The sequence below is a fragment of the Rhinoraja longicauda genome, chromosome 10 (assembly GCF_053455715.1).
Source record: "Rhinoraja longicauda isolate Sanriku21f chromosome 10, sRhiLon1.1, whole genome shotgun sequence".
NCBI lineage: Eukaryota > Metazoa > Chordata > Chondrichthyes > Rajiformes > Arhynchobatidae > Rhinoraja > Rhinoraja longicauda.
Genome location: NC_135962.1, coordinates 40,903,223 through 40,922,610, shown reverse-complemented (window position 1 = coordinate 40,922,610; position 19,388 = coordinate 40,903,223). Strand labels below are relative to the sequence as shown.

At 39.5% G+C, this 19,388-nt stretch overlaps 1 protein-coding gene across 1 annotated transcript in view; it reads right to left on the bottom strand.

Moving 5' to 3' along the window:
- Positions 1–4,570: 4,570 nt before the first annotated feature.
- mis18bp1 (MIS18 binding protein 1) overlaps positions 4,571–19,388 on the bottom strand; it is a 46,629-nt gene continuing 31,811 nt past the window's right edge. The window contains exons 12-17 of the mRNA XM_078407191.1: positions 15,831–16,012; positions 13,415–13,551; positions 11,685–11,833; positions 6,881–6,959; positions 6,739–6,793; positions 4,571–5,556 (exon numbers count right to left, since the gene is read on the bottom strand). Coding sequence (XP_078263317.1) covers positions 5,453–5,556; positions 6,739–6,793; positions 6,881–6,959; positions 11,685–11,833; positions 13,415–13,551; positions 15,831–16,012 — 706 coding nt within the window. The 3' untranslated portion in view covers positions 4,571–5,452. The remainder of the gene's footprint in view (positions 5,557–6,738; positions 6,794–6,880; positions 6,960–11,684; positions 11,834–13,414; positions 13,552–15,830; positions 16,013–19,388) is intronic.

Here is a 19,388-nt window from a genome sequence, read left to right as displayed (position 1 = left end):
ATATTATTCAATTGAGTGAATCATCACATCTGGAGACTGCAGTTGTAGCTACCACCTACCAGACTTTTATGTTATTAAGGGTGAATGCCTTTCTTACATTGATTTTTATTGATTTATTATTGTCGCGTGTACATATATGCAGTGAAAAACATTTGCCTGCTATCCAGCTCGGTCACCCATAGGTAAATACAATCAAACCATGCGGGATATCCAGAAGGGCTAAACATCCAAGGACGTACACGCCACTGGAGATAAATGGGTCTGCTGTGGATAGGGTGAGCAGTTTTAAATACTTGGGAGTCCGCATCGCAGAGGATCTGACGTGGGCAACGCACATTGCCGCACTGGTGGGTAAGGCTAAGCAGCGCCTTTACCACCTTAGACAACTGAGGAAATTCAGAGTGTCTCTGAGGATCCTTCATTGCTTCTACTCTGGGGCTGTAGAGAGCATCCTGTCCGGCAACATTACAGTCTGGTTTGGGAACAGCTCTGCCCAGGACAAGATGGCCCTGCAGAGAGTAGTGCGTTCGGCAGAATGCACCATGGGAACTACACTCGTCCCCCTGCAGGACCTATACATCAGGAGGTGCAGATCCAGAGCAAGCAAGATCATGAGGGACCCCTGCCACCCCAGTAACGGACTGTTCCAGATGCTACGATCAGGCAAACGCCTCCGCTGTCACGCTGTGAAAACGGAGAGGATGAGACGGAGCTTCTTCCCACAGGCCATCAGGACTGTCAACTTTTGTAACCCCAGAGACTAAATTTTTGTCGACACTAATAGTAACTTATTAACTTTATTTATATGCTGTAACTGTAATTGTTTTTGTGCACAACCCGCAGGCACTGCCACTTTCATTTCACTGCACATCGTGTATGTGTATGTGACAAATAAATTTGACTTGACTTGACTTGACAGCAATACAGCTACAAAGAAAATGCAGATCAAAGAAAGAATGCAAGGGTCACAACAAGGTAGATAGGGACAAATCAGATATGATGATACACAAGTTACAAGTTGTGTTCGGCTAACTGGTAACCTTTCAGGCACTGCACAGATCTCGTTTTAAATTTCTAGGTGCAAATTATGCTATTGTCCCAAATTTATTTTTGGCCAATTTCAGTTTTGCAGGGGATTGAATGTTTATGCTCAAGGCAGTGATAATTTAATGCACCAAAATGAGGTGAAACTTTTTAGGCAAATGTCTTCCCAGAATCTTTCTCTCATTGATCTCTACTGGTCAATTCAAGGCTTCTCATTGCCCTTTCATGAGGCATCTCTATTCCCATGTTTGGGAAGACATAGACGTTTCAGAAGTTACCACTCCATTCCCTCTACCTGAAAATACCCTGGAAAATCTCTCCAATCTATTTACAGACCAATCTCCCAACTGCCTCACTTCTGGATTTCCTCTGGCATATTTCAGCAATTGTTCACTGCTCACACAGCACCTCAGCATCTCCCCCCACAAAAGAACATTGGGGTTAGGATCACCTACATTTCTTTTCCTTGTGTTATTTAGTTGAAAATTTACTTTATCCAGAGAAGCATCCCAATGAACATTTGAGTTGTTTTCAGCATCAACAGGTTTCCCTTTTGCATTGTCATTTGCAACATTCCCGTGAGTACTTTTGGAAAATTAGTCAGTTACCTCGGGAACAACCATCTGTTGGTATTCCTCAGTTAGGCATTAATACACCTCCAGATATCTTTAAATCCTGTGACCCTTAAAGTTTCCTCAACATGGCAATATCCCCTCCCCCTTGTCCCCCATCAACCAGATCCTCATATCTTTTAAACCCCAGGCCCATGCTATAATGCATTGATGTTGCAATACTATCGCCACCCACCCAAATAATCAGATCCTAGTGCCTTTGTCCTTGACCACTTTTCCATTCCTGACCCAAAGTTTCCTTTTAGATACCGTACATCACCCTTCCTCCCTCCACCCCCATTTAAAGTGTACAGGAATTTCTAAGATTTCACTTTCGAAAGCAAGTTCTACTTCACACAACCTGTCTCAGTTTCCTCACTCAAATCATTTTCCACAAATGCTGTCTGGCCTGCTCAGTGTTTTCAGCATTTACTCTATTTAATTTCTAGCTATCCTCGACTATTCATATCTTCCCCCATTGCCACCTAAATTCACTGTAACCATGAGGCCTTTAAATTCTCTGCAATCTGTTGTAGGCATTGAGATAGTCAATTTCCTCTAATAACAAGTAAGGACCTAAACCTTTTTTTTGAGAATAGATGATTCAAAATTGGTTAAACAAAATTTCTACTTTGTATACTGTCTAATTTTTGGGGAAATGTAAAAGTTGTTTTGGTGCTGATTCCTTCAAATGACAATGGCATTTTACAATAGAATCCATAGCACATACTGCATTCATCTCAACTTCAAAACCTGCCTTGGTCAAGTTACACTTATAACTATTCATCTTGCACCACAAGCTTCATTGCTAGTTCTTCATTCGCATCTCCGTATCACTGCATTTTTTGCCAATACATTTCCTTTAGAGAGCCAAGTTAGATTTATTTAATTAAGCACTGGAACCTTGACCTATTGTCCCTTTTCTCAAATGTTTTGTGACTAATCTTTATCTACCTGCAGCAATCATCTCCACACTCCCTTTGCACAAGGAATACAAATCAAGGCCAGCTTCTATTATTTAACCAAAATTATGAACTACATCCAAGCATATTTATTCATTGGCCAGATCTAGCAATTACATGCAAACAAGCTCTGGAGTACAGGTAGACAGGCAATACCATCATATTAAACAATAAATATCGCACTATTAAAATTAATTAAATAGACAGTATTCTTATTCTGCATTTATTTGCAGGCATATACAACGATACAGAGAAACTCCAATCAAGCGTAGTACCTATGAGAGAACTGAAAATTTAGCAGGGTCACTATGCACTCTTTAAAGCAAGTTCAATGTATCTGTGCGCTCTTGAAATGTAAGAGTGCCTTTTCTTAATTCATGAGTCTCTTTCAAAGATATACCAAGATTTCTAGGATGAGATGACAAAGTAAGCAAATTTATTCCTTTGTCAAAAGTAAAAGAACAGTCAAATTAACATTTTTGATATGGAACAACTTTTATGTCAGGGTTCACTGGGCCTGCGCCGACCAGCGATTCCCGCACAGTAACTGGTTCGACTATTACAAAGGTCAATTAAAAGTGAAACAGGTTGCTAGTTACCCACGAGAGACAATTTTTACATTTACCAAGCCAATTAACCTACAAACCTGTATGTCTTTGGAGTGTGGGAGGAAACCGAAGATCTCGGAGAAAACCCACCCAGGTCACAGGGAGCATACAAACTCTGTACAGAAAGCACCTGTAGTCGGGATCGAACCTGGGTTTCCAGCGCTGCATTCGCTGTAAGGCAGCAACTCTACCACTGCGTCACCTTCTGCAGTCATTGAATGAAGGAAATGCTTATTTTGCATTTTAATACTAGGGAAAGGCTGCATTTTTGCTCTACACATCAACTTGTTTGAATTTATTTTTATTTTTAAACTAAGCAAAAGAAAATTTACACCTAGGTACCTTATCTGGTGTTTCCAAGCAAATATTCCTATCCATTTCAGGGCGGCCATTGCCTCCTTTGAAGGCTATACAACTTGGAAACAATAATGTTTATATCAGATCCTATTTCATTCTGTTCATCCAAACATTTATAACATTTTACTATTTTCCTTGAAGGGAAAAATTAAGTAGTACTTCACTCTTAATAATCATCAATCTCAATAAACACAAATTCATTCAACTTCCTTCCAAAAGTATCAACATGCCATGTTCCCAACAAGCGTTTACTGTCAATGTTCGTGATTTACCTACTTCAGATATTCTACAAGGAAAATGGAAGTAGGAAGCATAATTTGGTTAAATAAATTCAGGGTGCATTACACTAAAAAAAATCTATATACAATAGTTAAAGTGAACTCCACTGTTTCTCTGCAAACTTAGCTTAGTTATAAATATGATGGCTAAATTTTGTGCTTTGGAATAGTAATAAAAGTACAGGTCTTAAGACCTATTTTAACAGTTTTTTGTGAACTATAACCAGGACCATAACCAGAATATCCTAATATAGTCAGCCTTTTATTTTATGGCATACTTTGTTCAAATGTTATCTATTTGCATTTCCCCCAAGTAATTATGGCACATAGACTATCTAGCAAAGAAAGGCTCAACATGCTTGAATCCTACTCAAGGGAATGTTCAGAACAATTATTGTAATTGCGAATTGTTGTTTAGTATTTCTTTGAAGCCTTTCCATGACTGTTACATTTAGTAAATGGAGGATTAAGTGTTTTTCTCAACCCTGTACACTGTGAAGATATACAATCAGGATTGAATGCTATCTGACAGCCTGGTTCGTGTGGGTCTGGCGTACGTGTGATATGGAATGGATATTTTCATCTGTTTTTGTTTAAGAAGTCAATGAGTAAATTATTTCAGTAATCTATTGTTTTAACTTAATTTAAAGAAAAATTATCACATTTTTATGGTTACATTTAGCAACCTATCTCTCAGTTAGCTCCCTGCATAAGTTGAGTCTCAAATCATGAATAAAAAACAAATAAAAACAATTAAAAATGACTGACTTAGATTTAGTCCTGCATGATGAATAATAATAAAAAAACTAAGATTTATGTCCCTCCATGCAACAATTAGCATTTCTTTATTATGTTAAATGAGCTGCAGCTTTATTACTGTAATAAGTTTCAATGCTCTTAACATAATAAAAGCAATTAACGCTACTGCAAATGAAGCAGAATGGGCCTTCAGAATATATATTCTATCTAGGGGGAGTGTGATCCTATACTCACCATCAGCCACGTCACATCCTTTCTGCACTCTTATCAAAGCACCAAAGAACTTTCAGGAGTGCAGAAAGTTGATAATTCTGCTCTTCAAACTCAAGAAACATTAGCAGATTAATATATCCAAAGGCTTTAGGTGATAGAATTGTTATAATTAACCTTGTAATTATTAGTATTAAAGCAAGCTCCTCCTTTGTAAATATAAGTTAAGGGCAAAAGCTGCTGTAACAGTTCATCACATGGTGCACAAAGCAAATCAGACAAGTTCTAATTAAACAAGAGGATCCCGATGGTTAGCACATTAATAGAATATAGAGGCAAACAAATTAAAAGCAATCAAGATTGATAGAAACTAAGTACAAGTTTAGGAGCAACTGTTATACTGGCAACAATATTATACCTCATTTTTAACAAACGTTACAAAACACTTAAAATTTGCTGAATGAATCTTTATACACATTTTATATACATTTTCACTATTTAAAAACCATCAACAAAAGTTACCACAAATCGAATTCCAGTGTCCAAATATAACTACATTTCAGAGTCCCTATCAACAGATTCGGTACTCTGAATTTAAGTATTTTAACGTTATTAATTAAAATCTATTCAGAGTTTGAAAAATAATAATCTTCATCCTCCTTCTCATCGTCTGATTGAAGGTTTACTCTATCCTGGAATAGCTTAGTTATATTGGATTTCTGTCGGCCTGAAAAACACAAAATCTTAAGTCACATATATAATTGCAGGCTGGCAAAGAATGAGACCTAAACTCCTTTCCTTATTAGATTAGTTGGCACTTCAAGTAACACACCGGTTTCATTTTTACCCGAGTACTGTCGACGTTGTCCGTTCATGAATAATACCATTTTAAATAAAGACTATAAACAATAAACATTTGGCCAGGATGGCCAAACTTCAGGGTTTAGAAAGCTATTTTCAAATTAGAGCAGTGGACTGTCGGCAAATATCATTGCTGGAATACACAAATTATGAAATAATATAGTTTGAAGGACCAATGACCCAAATCAATAATTTTGTTTGGGTGTTGCTATTGTAGGAAGCTGCATTGAAACATTGAAATGTTAAATAGATTTTCAGTCTGAACTTGGCTATTAAGACCATTTGATTTTGAGGAAGGAAGTTTCTATTTAAGAATATTTCAATGAATCTCATTGTTTAAGCTAAAGTGCTGGACCTCACTATAAATGTTCCAAAACACTAATCTTGGACTTACTGATAGATTCAGCCTTTGGAATCGGTTTATTTACACTGGTTGTGTGCAAAGAAAATTTGGTTCAAGTCACCTGTGGTACATTGCTTTACATCATGGCCAGCTGCCTCCACACATCCCATGCACAAAGACAATGACTTCAGTTTAAGCCTTGGTCTTTTGACCTGTAAATGGCCCTCCAAACCCATAGCAATAATGTAACTGAGCTAATACTCAGACATCTGATCCCAAAATATAAATTAAGAACACTAGTTATTGCAGGAATTGGTCTGCATCCAAAGCTTATGAAAGATAAATTTCAAAAACTATTATTAATTGTAATATTAGAATTAACTATTGGGTTGTCCTATTTGCCTTACAGAAGCAATCTTAAATGGTGGTCTTCTGCTCTTACTGAAAAATAGTGTCTTATTCTATCTGGTATAATTAAAATTTTAATTAACTAGCAACGTGTTTCACTTTTAATTGACCTTTGTAATAGTCGAACCAGTTACTTTATTCAGGCAGCAATTAATAAATATTGGCTTTGCCATCACTTTCCACATTCCTTGAACAATTCAAAACAACCTCCTAGTGCAAAGGCCTTTACATTTCATTTGTTCACATGTGGGAAAAAATTGAAATAAGAAATCTTTATATAAAAGTTCAAGTTCTTACCTTTGTGAGGTAAATGTGATGATTTAAATCTGGATGGAGTCATTAATGTTTGTTTCTGAAATAAGAATCATCATATATCAAATTTTTGAGCTGTTAAGCATCTTAATAATTTACTTGAAAACAATTAGTTGTATGTTCCTACCGATTTCCTCTTGACTTTCGACCAATTCTTCATCTTGGCTTTCGTTTGTAGTTGAAATACATATTGGTCATTACTTGCACTGTAAAAGATTATATAGGTTATTCCAAATATTGTAGAATTCATACTTTTAAAATGTGCACTTCAGAAAATACTCCAGTCATACCAAAAGTTCATATTTCATAATGGCTTAGAATGAATCTATAGAATTTGAATTTTGGCACATTTGCCATGGCTTCATTTTTTTGGTTTTAAAGTATCAATGTTGAGTATATTAGCTTATTTTAAAACCTACATATGAAATGGTGGAGGAAAATAACTGCAGATGCTGGTACAGATCGAAGGTATCACAAAATGCTGGAGTAACTCAGCAGGTCAGGCAGCATCTCAGGAGAGAAGGAATGGGTGACGTTTCGGGTCAAGACCCTTCTTCAGACTGATGTCAGGGGGGCGGGACAAAGAAAGGATATAGGTGGAGACGGGAAGACAGAGGGAGAACTGGGAAGGGGGAGGGGAAGAGAGGGACAGAGGAACTATCTAAAGTTGGAGAAGTCAATGTTCATACCGTTGGGCTGCAAGCTGCCCAAGCGAAATAGGAGGTGCTGTTCCTCCACTTTCCGGTGGGCCTCACTATGGCACTGGAGGAAAGGTCAGGCTGGGAGTGGGAGGGGGAGTTGAAGTGCTCAGCCACCAGGAGATCAGGTTGGTTAAGGCGGACTGAACGAAACGATCGCCGAGCCTGCGTTTGGTCTCGCCAATGTAGAGAAGTTGACATCTAGAGCAGCGGATACAATAGATGAGGTTGGAGGAGGTGCAGGTGAACCTCTGTCTCACCTGGAAAGTCTGTTTGGGTCCTTGGATGGAGTTGAGGGGGGAGGTAAAGGGACAGGTGTTGCATCTCGTGCGGTTGCAGGGGAAAGTGCCCGGGGAGGGGGTGGTTTGGGTAGGAAGGGACGAGTGGACCAGGGAGTTACGGAGGGAACGGTCTCTGCGGAACACAGAAAGGGGAGGAGATGGGAAGATGTGGCCAGTAGTGGGGTCCCGTTGGAGGTGACGGAAATGTTGGAGGATGATTGGTTGGACCCGCTGGCCGATGGGGTGGAAGGCGAGGATGAAATAGTGGATATCAGAGATATTAAAACAGGAGAAAAGATGGCTGGTAACAATAAAAATTTAAAAAAACATTAAGAACATAAAGAAATTATGTAGAAATATAGAAATTACGAGTTGGGATTGGCCATTTTTCCTTGTAACCAGCTCCGCCATCCAATATGATCATGGCGGATCCATCAAAATCCAATACTTTGTTCCTGCTCTCTCCCTGTATCTTATCTCATTAGCCATTAGAATTAGATCTAACTGCTACTTTAATCTATTTAATGATTTGGCCTCACACCTGTTTTGGCTAAAGCAATTTAAGTCCTAAATTGACTTATTTCATGGAGCCACAAAAGACTGCAGATGCTGGGATCTGTAGCAAAAAAAAGGAGAGCAGCTGGAGGAACTCAGCAGGACACACCAGATCTGTGGTGGGAAATACACAGGCAACATTTTGGGTTGAGATTCTTCAACTTGACTGAAGACCAGAAGGAAGTAGCCAGTATAAAGAGGTGAAGTTAGGGTGAAACAGGAGCTAGAAAGTGCTGGTGGATATATTTGCTGGAGTAACTTAGCGGCTCACACAGCATCTTTGGAGAAAAGGAATAGGTGATGTTCTGGGTCGGAACCCTTCCTCAGACTACCTTTGAGAGGGATTAATTGGCAAACACCAGTCAGGTAGTGGAGGTAAGGTAATAAGCAGAGCATAAAAGGCTGCAGATTCTGGAATGAGATAGGAAAGCAGGAGTCAGAGTAAGAGTAAAATAGAATGGAAATGGACTCTTCAGGCTAATTTGTCTGTGACGACCTAATGCCCATTTAAGTTACCCCCATTCGTCTGTTTGGCCCATATACCTCGAAACCTTTCCTATCCATGTACATGTCTTTTAAATGTTGTTATTGTATCTATTTCAATCACTTTCCCAGTTAGTTTCTTATGCGCATCATCTGTGTGAAAAAGATAGGAGGTAAAAAAAAAAAACTGAATGAGAGGTAATGGAGAAAGGAGGGGTAAACAGTAGGGGTAAGGGGAGGGGTAAATAGTAGGGGTAAGGGAGGGGTAAACAGTAGTGGTAAGGGGAGGGGTAAATAGTAGGGGTAAGGGAGGAATAAACAGTAGGGGTAAGGGAAGGGAATCCAGTGGGAAGAGTGTGTGGGGAGAGGTGGAAATAAACTGGATAAGGGATATAGTGTGAAAAGAGTATGGGAAAGGACCAGGGCAGATAAGAGGAGAAACATGGACAGAGAGGGTGCAAATGACCTGAAATATGAGAATTCAATGTTTAAGGCACAGTATTATAAACTACCCAGGCACAATGTAAGGTTTTATTCATCCAGTTTGCATTTGGCCCTATTCTTACACTAGGGAAGACTGTGAACAGACAAGTCAGTGTGGGAATGGGAAGAGAAATTAAAGTGGCTGGCAATTGGGTGATCCAGATGGCCATCAAAGTGCAGGTGCTTGTAAACTTAGTTGCCTAATCTGCATTTGGATTCGCCAACGTGGAGGAGAGCACAGAATGAAGTAGAAGAGGCATTTGATAAGTCTCCCATAGTAAGCTGATCCAGAAAATTATGATGCACAGGATTCAGTGATTTGGTTGCATGGAATCAGAACTGGATTATTCATAGAAGCCAGAAGGTTTTGGTGGAAGGGCATTATTCGGACTGGAGGTCTATGACCAATGGAATTCCATGAGAATCTGCGCTGGGACCTCCGTTTGTGATAAATATAAATGACTTGAACATAAATGGGGATGGGTTAGTTAGTAAGATTTCAGACTACACCAAGATTGCTGGAGTTGCAGACTGTGTGGAAGGATATCATAGTTAACAGCGTGATATCGATCAGGTACAGGATAATGGCAGATGGAGTTTAATCCAAGCAAGTGTGTGGTGTTGCATTTTGGGAATTTGAAATGAAAGGGGAAAGAATACAGGAGATGGCAAGACCCTTAACAGCACTGATGTGCAGAAAGATCCTGGTGTCCATGTCCACAGCTCCTTGAAAGTGGCAACACAAGTATATGGGGTGGTGGAGAAGAATTATGGTAAGCTTGCCTTCATTGAAAAGGGCACTGAGTAGAAGAATTAGGAAATCATGATGCAGCTCGAAAAGACTTTGGTTAAGCTGCATTTGGAGCATTGATTACAGTTCTGGTTGCCTCATTAAAGGAAGGATGTGGAGACTAGAAGAGGTTTACCAGAATGGTGCTTGCATTAGGGGAAATAAGCTACAAGGAAAGGTTGGACAAACTTGGATTGAGAGGGATAGATAGGATAGGTAGTTAGAACTTTTTTTCCCAGTGAAAATATCAAAGACTAGAGGGCATAGCCTCAAGCTGAGAGGGACAAATTTTAAAGGAGATGCGAGTGGCAAGAATTTTTGTTTAGCGTGGTGGTGCCTGGAATGTCTGCCATGGAGGTAGATTTGTTACTCGCATTTTATAGGCTTTTTTAAAGGGGCACATGGATATATATGCTAGGTGTGGAGAGATATAGATCATGTGCAGGCAGATGAGATTAGTATGTTTGGCAAAAGATTGTGGGCCGAGGCCCGATTCCTTTACTGGCAATATGATCTTCAACCCTGTGAGGTAGGGGTAAAAGAAGAGGGGGAGTTGTATTATTGTTTAAGAGTATATTACACAGCAGTAGGTCGGGGAGGTTAAGACTAGTAGTTTATTCCTTGATGCACAGGAGACCGAGAGTTGATCTTGTGGAGGTATATAAAATCTTGAAGGAAATGGATAGGGTGATTTCCCAAGATAAGGGAATCAAGAACTGGAGGGAATAGGTTTAAGCTGAGAGGGAAAACCTGAACGGCAACTATTTCACAGAGGGTGGGATGTGTGAAACAAAGTGCCAGATGAAGTAGTTGAGGGACAATAACGCCATTTAGATCAGTGGAAATATAATATAAATGACATTTAGACCACATGGAAAGGAAATGTTTAGAGAGATATGGATAATGCACAGACAAATGAGCTAGCTTGGAAGGGGTGAATGACTTGGTTGGCAGAGGAGTTGAGCCAAAGGGCCTGCTTCCATGCTGTATGACTGCACCTGGCTGGGATGGGATGGTGAATGCAGGCTGTTGCTGGATACTGGCAGCACCTACTTCATTTGTTGACAGATTGCTGGAATCCTTTGGTCCCTCTGTCAGATGGATGCCGTCTTCCCTTTCTTTGCCTGGTTGCACAGTTTTCCTCCGTGCAAACTCAAGAGTCAACAACCACTATAGAACTCATTACCATGGAGACATTTCCAAGCTTGGAAGAGCTGCGCAGCCACAGAGATGAGATAGTAGCTTTGATTACATTCAACAGGTGGGGGGATGAGCGAGGATGTAGGATCAAGCTAGTCAGCCAATACTTGCAGTAAGTACTGTTGGTCTTTAGCAATGGCCCACCTTCACTGGCCAGGTGCAGCCCTGGGTCCCACATCTTTGCGTTACATATTTGCAATGTTTGCCTCAGTTCGTAGCCCAACACCAGCTCTCACAGGCAATGCCTCTGCACCAGACATTGGGGCAAATCCTGGATCTGTCAGGCCATCAGTGCAGAAGGACTCTCATAACCACTTTCAATGTTGATTCCATAATGACTCATTCCTGAGAGAGCATCCTGCAAACTTAGCAACATACCGCACAATCTATTGATAAAGACCCCTAAGCAGCAGTTACATTTATTTTTGTTAGATTAATTACCCATCAGTAGGTTCTAACATTCGAGGACTGATGTGGTTCCACTGTGGTGTTTTGGTATCAGGAAATATGATTGAAGATGGAGTAGTTGGGTTCGCCTGAAGTTTTAAAAAATCACCGCCATCCTCTCGGCTGCCAGAAAAGCTTGGAAGCTGCAATGTAGTTATGAATGGATAAAAAGAGTTGACTAAATTTGCAGATCTGAAATTTGTGATCTAAATATTTACATTTATGCAGCAAATTAACTTAACAATTAATAATTTGCATCATGATGATTGCCTTCATACTATTTTTAATGTATTTATTCCAGTATATATAACAATGAGTTAGTTTACTTCTAATATTCTATATTGAATCATCCTGTATTCGTGGCTAAATATGCAAAAGGCAGCCTTAAAAGAGTCAAGTTCTGAGTTCCATTTGTATTAGCTCCAAAGGCACTAGAAATGTTATTGTAAACCTATTTTCGAATTAGAGTTAAATGGCCTGCATGCATATATTTTACTTACTGTGTCGTATGCCATTGTCCAACATTTTGAGTCATAAGGACCTTTTGGGTAATAAAGCTCAACTATTTACAATTTTTTAAATTTATTTTGCATTTAAACACCAAAAAGTCTCTTGCCATAAAAAGCAGGACTTTCACCAAAAATACATTAGAAGATTGCAGTGTAGGTTTACATCAGATGCATCTGTATATATTTGTAAAATTGAGGGATTGATGACCGAAGACTTCATAACTGGGACTGCCTAACAACAACCATCAATGAAAAGATAATCTGACTTTCGATTCTAAATGAAAAAATAAAGTAGGTGGTACCAATTTGGGCACAAGGTACTTTCTGATTAATATTACAGGGCTAAATGTATTTTATATGCAAAATCTTGGTGGATTAATGTGCTGTCTCTTCCTGATTAAACTGCTTAAGCCATTGTGAGTAATGATTCGTTGACAGTGCTCTAGCCGCTGTTTATTTCACATTTCCTTTTGACATTTGGTAATTTCAGCCCATGAGTCTGCACTGGTTCAGAGCAATCCTAAACCCACAATTTTTTCCTGGAATCTATTCTCCCCCAAATTCCAACTCTTCCTTGATTGTACAACACATCTACAGTCTAAATGCAACTTACAATGGTTAATTATCCTCCCAATCTAAGTCTTTGTGATGTAGGAGGAAAGTGGAGCACCTGCGGGAAACCAGAGTGCTCCAATTTCATCTTGCAACCGAAATTCAAAGGCAGAACAGTTAATTTATTTGTCAGTATAGGAGTTGAGGACTGAACCCAGATTGCCAGAACTACGAGGCAACAAATCTACTACCTGAACCACTATCCCATCCTAAATGATCAATTTGTGTTTTATACTTGCCCACCTAATACCTTGGATGGCTGAATTGGATATTAAATTATGGGATAAAGGATAATCTCTTCATCCTTTATGACAATACTATTTACAGCATAACCCTTGTGAGGAATATAATTATGTTTCTAATTGTCATGCTACACAAACTGTAGGCAGGTGCAGACTATAAATATGTCTACCAGTGTAGTGCACACTACTTCAGATGTATATTCACAAATGCCAGATAAAATTGCAGTAACATCTTGCATTGATAAACCAAACCCAATAGAAATAGCAGGAGACATTAATTTTGATTTCAAAAGAATTTGGTTATAATACTTAGCATTTAAAAATATTTAAAGATTATTTTATTCTAAAGCGTGCCCCTAACCTTTGGTCGTTTATGTTGAAATTCTGTGTCATTGAAAATGTCTTCATGTTCCTCCTTTGGCATATGTTCCAGGAAGGATCTTACTTGATGCTTTCTTTTCAGTGTTCCAGGCCGGGCTACGATTTTTCTGGGTTCCTCTATAAAGCATAACATTTATTGAATAATTGGGCGGACACTAATAAAGGCACATCTTTGATTATCTTGTCTGATCATGCAAGCTTTTAAGTACAGGCAGATTCATTTTCATAATCCAATGACACTCAAAGAAGGTATTAATATAAAACCAATTGCTGGCTTTATGTAGTTTTGGGAGGTTTAATTTTAAACTAAATCTGCACTTGCAGGAATTTTAAATTAAAATATTAATTAATTGCTTTCTACATTGTAAAGTGGATAACAGACTCTAAAGAAGCACAAGAGAAATGGAAATCTATTCATGATTTAGTAGAGTATCTGGGAGGGCTCTTTCCCAGATACAGTTAACCATTTCCCCCTAACTTTCAACACAGGTTTTAACACAGAAACAAAATTGTACAAATCTTTTCCAGAGCAACAAATACAGAATATTTAAAATAGCAAATGGCCCCACGAAACAAAGGAGAGGACATAGAAATGTCATGGAAAAGGGCAAGTGAGACAATGGGGGTGACCTTGAGCCAAATGAGGGGGCGGAAAGCCCATAGGAAAAGTATGTTGGAGGAGAAAAAAAGTGAATTGAACAAACGCAAAAATTGGGGCAGCACAGTGGCGCGGCGGTACAGTTGCTGCCTTACAGCGCCAGAGACCCGGGTTCGACCCCAACTACGGGTGCTGTCTGTATGGAGTTTGTACGTTCTCCCCATGACAGCGTGGGTTTTCTCTGAGATCTTCGGTTTCCTCCCACACTCCAAAGACAGACTGGTTTGTTCGGCTAATTGGCTTTGTATAAGTGTAAATTGTCCCTAGTGTGTGTAGGATAGTGTTAATGTGCGGGGCTCGCTGGTCGGTGCGGACTCGGTGGGCTGAAGGGCCTGTTTCCATGCTGTATCTCTAAACTAAACTAAAATGCAAGAATGGTGACAGGTATGCAAAAGGAGTGTATTATAGAGAATCTTAATGGTGGAAAATGAGAAGGCATTGAGGAACAGAATTAGGAGAGTGGCACTATTACTGTTGAAAATACGATGGGGCATATCTGATGGTGATAATGTGGGGTGGAAATGATAGTTTGCATTTGGAGGAACCAACATTGAGAAAAATTGGATCATGGAAAATGTTCAATGTAAGGATTTTATTCTTTTAAATTTTTGGCAAAATAATCCAGTGATTCCAATTATAAAAAATAACAGGGAACATTGGTTGCTGTTTTCAGCATTTCCTCAGAATCAAAAGCACATACTCCTTTGTTCATAAAAATGATAAAATGAAGAGTGGAGAGCACTGGATGAAATTGGATATAAAAAAAGTGCATCAGTTTCTGCAGCAATTGGACTGAGGCAAGGCTGAAGGCATGTAATATTACCTAGGTGGATTAGATACTTTTTGCATGGTAAGATATGCTCTTGATAGCTGATGGCTAAATAAGTTGCCAAAGTATGTCAGTAATCATAGTGGAAAATTAGTTGATGACTGATGGAAAAAGGTATTGTTTTTCCCCCCAAATGTTCGCAATGGGGAAATTTGTTCATCCAATGGTAGATACAGACATGCAAATAAAACAGCACAGTTGTTAAAAATGCAAGGATAAGAAAAAACTGGGTGCCATTAATTTTATTATTTACATGCTGACCTCAGATGACCTTCATAATCAGGATGCATTCCCAGGAATGAAGGCACTTGTGGAATCAGTGCCAAAAGGGATTATAAAGATGTTACTCTGAGGAAGATGTGAACCACTGGCCTTCCTTATGCTGCATGCTTGGACCTAGGTTGAGGTTCAGTATTCATCTGACACTCTTGCAGCAATGAGACTGTTCTAACTGACTATTCTAATTGTCATCTGGATTAATATGGAGTGAACTGCAAAGACAATGTGCACGTATTTGAGGTGAGGCGAGTAACGTGCGTGCTCAGTTGCGGGGCTCAGGGCTGCATCCTGGTGAACACAGTAGCTGCTTCAAGTGTGTTGAAGTGCCCCTCCAGATGGACGAAATGGAAATTGTTGTCTCCCCTTCCATTTGACTGCATTGAGAAATTCCACACAATAATTCTTCCCTTAATCCCCTTCACGTCTTCTTTCATGCACAAGTTGAAGATATAGTTGAAAAGAATTTCTACCGTTGAGCTTCCAACTTGTCAGTTAATTCTATTATGTAAAAACAAGTCAGCTCATTTTATATTCATCTTAGCACGTAATACATATTTGATAATTTTGTGAAATATTAAATAAATTAATTCTAAAGTTTTACATACTAGTTTGTAAGGTTTGTATTCTAACCTTGCTTGTTTTTATCACTGGAAACTTTTTTCTTCTTCTGCTTCACTTCAGTTTTTTTGCACCATTTAGGCTGTTGCTCAGCTAGGTACTTTTGTTGACACTCCTCAGCAGAACGTGTACCAACGGATGCTGCAACGTTTTCCCAGAAACCATATTTATGTTTTGGAAATGCTGCAACTGTTCTATTAGGAAAGACATCATGAAGTAAAGTAAAGCAAACACATATTAAGATCATTTTTATAAATTGTGAATTCTCCACATATTACTTGAGTGAAGCAGTAAGTAATTAAACATTCATCCCAACTGCACAATTATATAATAAATATAAATAAGAATGTGGATGCACCCATGCTAAAGTGTCAACTCTAAGACATTTAGAATTTTTCTGTTCGATCGAAGAGGGTGGAGATAATGACAGCAGCGTAGTTGCTCCTTTGAATAAAGACGGCAATAATACAGGCGATTTCTCTACCTTAACAAGTTTAAACTGTGCTTATTGGGGAAAACTGTATTGCCAAAGTGGAGAAAAATATCCAATTTATGAATTCTGTTAAATGCTCATTACTCTGATTTGCATCATTCTTGTTTCATTAGTAAATTTATCAGGACTCAGTAGGAAAGTGAAGAGTCAGTTCTTTTATTAATATTCTGAATCAATGGTGAAATTGGGGGCTGTGTAATAGACAGCGTATGCATTATGTATTTGGTGGCTATTTATAATCGAAGATCACTCTTATTCACGAAAGCATCTAAATTCCCACGGCTCTAATTCAGTGAGATACAGTTATGAGCTCTGTTGAAGCTTGAAACTTCAGATTAAGGAAGATAAAATCAACTACTCAGAGATTTTCAGAGTTGAAAAACAGATTTTGTAACTTTAAGTGGTTAAATGCATTAAAGAATATTAACAGATCAGGATCTTCCTATTGGGTAGAAACAAACTGTTGGAGTAACAGTGGATCAGGCAACATCTCTGGAGAGAAGGAATGGGTGACTTTTCGGGTCGAGAACCTTCTTCAGTCTGAAGAAGAGTCTCGACCTGAAACATCACCCATTCCTTCTCTCCAGAGATGCTGCCTGACTCGCTGAGTTACTCCAGCATTTTGTGTCTACCTTCAATTTAAACCAGCATCTGCAGTTCTTTCCTACACATAGGATCTTCCCAGTAACAAATGATTTCTGATTACAGCAGAGATTAATAGTCTACCTGGTGATTTTCAAAAAAATTGCCAAGAAAGGCAAAGACCATCTTAGCAGGAAGTTCACAGTGACGTGATAGGTGACAACATCTGAAGGGATACGTCAGCATGATTGGCAGAATAGTCTTATGAGAAAATAAAATGGTGCCATTAGCTAGTGAGTATACACATAGGTGAAAAGGTCAGATGAATACGTGGCTCGAGGAACGCCGTGAGAGGACGACCCTGGAGGTCTGGATCACTGGTATACTTTTTCAGGAAGGTAGTACCTGTTCAAACTGGACATATTAGACCTCAACACAGGAGAATTGAGGACCAGTGCTGATGGGGAGGGTTTAAACTAATTTGACAAAGGAATGGAAGTACAGTTGGAGAACTGCAATCAAATAAAAAGGAAACCAAGTTATTCCAGTACAGAGAGCAGATGTGGATGTAAAGCATAAGAGATGAATGGGAGGTCAATGCATCTATTTTAATGCAAGGAGTATAACTATGGAGGCACATAAACTCAGACCATTGATCAGCACGTGTATATTGGTGCTGTCACAGAGGCACGGTTCAAAAGAGGAGGACTGGCAGCGCAACCTTGCATCGCACGGAATCTCCAGACGAGACACAGGCAGTAATCAAGATTAAAATAACTGTGGCTAGAGAAGTATTTCTTATTTAAGGAGCTGAGAATTTTCAACTTTTATTTGGAAAATAACACAAAATTATTTATCTGGGTAACTGTGGCGTTGTTATCTTAATGTTAAGCAGGCTGTTACTGATTTGGGAGAAATGCACAGATAGATGTTCCTATACAGCTCTACAAGAGTACAACAGCAAGAACATAATAGCTCCTAACGACATAGTTTCAAAATATGTTTTAATATTGTCCTGTTCTGGGCAACTCCGATTTTACACAGAGGATGATATTTCTGAACTAGATTGGCAGGATCTCATACAGGGCAGAGGCAGGTGAGAGGTTAAAAGTTGGCATGGAGGATGGTGAGAGAAAGTTTAGTGGACAGAATAGACAGGAGAAAGGCAGAGAATGAGGAAGGAAGATTGGTTTAAACTGCACGAGGCCTGACGGGCAAGGCAGATGAGCTTAGGGCATGGTTAGGTACGTGCAACTAGGACGTTGTAGCCATTACTGAAACCTGGTTAAGAGAAGGGCAGGACTGGACGGGCAGCTCAATTATATGGGTTACAGGTGCTTCAGGAAAGGCAGGAGTGAGGGTTCAAGAGGAGGCGGGGGGGGGGGGGGGGGGGTTGTGTTATTGGCTAGGGAGGATGTCACGGCAGTGGTCAGAGGTGACATTATGGAGTCCAGTGAGGCTAGGAATAAGAAAGGGATGATCACCTTGTTGTCCCCAAACAGTCAATGGGAATTAGAAGAATGAATATGCCGGGATATTACAGATAGCTGCAGGTTAAATAAGGTTGTTGTAGAAGGGGATTTTAACTTTTCCAATATTTGACTGGAAAAATCATAGTGTGAAGGGTTTAAATGGGGTGCAATTTCTCAAAAGTGTTCAGGAGAGTTTTCTCCATCAATAAGTAGAGGCCCCCACACGTGAGAGGGCAACACTTGATCTAGTCTTGGGAAATAGGGAAGGGCAAGTGAATGAAGTGTTCGTGAAGGAACCTTTTGCGACTACTGTTCAATTAGGTTTAAGATAGTTTTGGATAGGGACAGAGAGGGCCCACATGTTAAAATGCTCAATTGGTGTAAGGCCAACGTTGAGGGTATGAGTTAAAGTCTTGCTTGAGTTGATTGGAGCAGGTTATTTGAGGGGAAAGGAACATCAGCCAAGTGGGATGTTTTTAAAAGTGTGCTGACAAAAGCTCAGGATATGCACACAAGTTCATAAGTTATAGGAGTAGAATCAGGTCATTCGGTCCATCGTGTCTACCTCGCCATTCAATCATCTCTGCCGGTCTCTGGTAAATCCCATTTTCCTGCCTTCTCCCCATAATCCTTGATACCCATTCTAATCAAGAATTTGTCTATTTCTGCCTTCAAAATATCCACTTGACAACCCTCTGTGGCAATGAGTTCCACAGATTAACTACCCTCTGACTAAAGAAGTTCCTCCTCACCTTTTTAAAAGAACACCCTTTAATTCCGAGGCCATGACCTCTGGTCCTACAATCTACCATTGGAAACATCCTCTCCACATCCACTCTATCTATGCTTTTCTTTATTCTGTAAGTTTCAATGAGGTATCCCCTCAACCTTCCAAACTCCAGCGAGTAGAGGCCCAGTGCTGTCAAACGCTCAACATATGCTAACCCACTCATTCCTGGAATCATTCTCGTAAACATCCTCTGGACCCTCTCCAGAGTTTGCACATCCTTCCTCAGATATGGG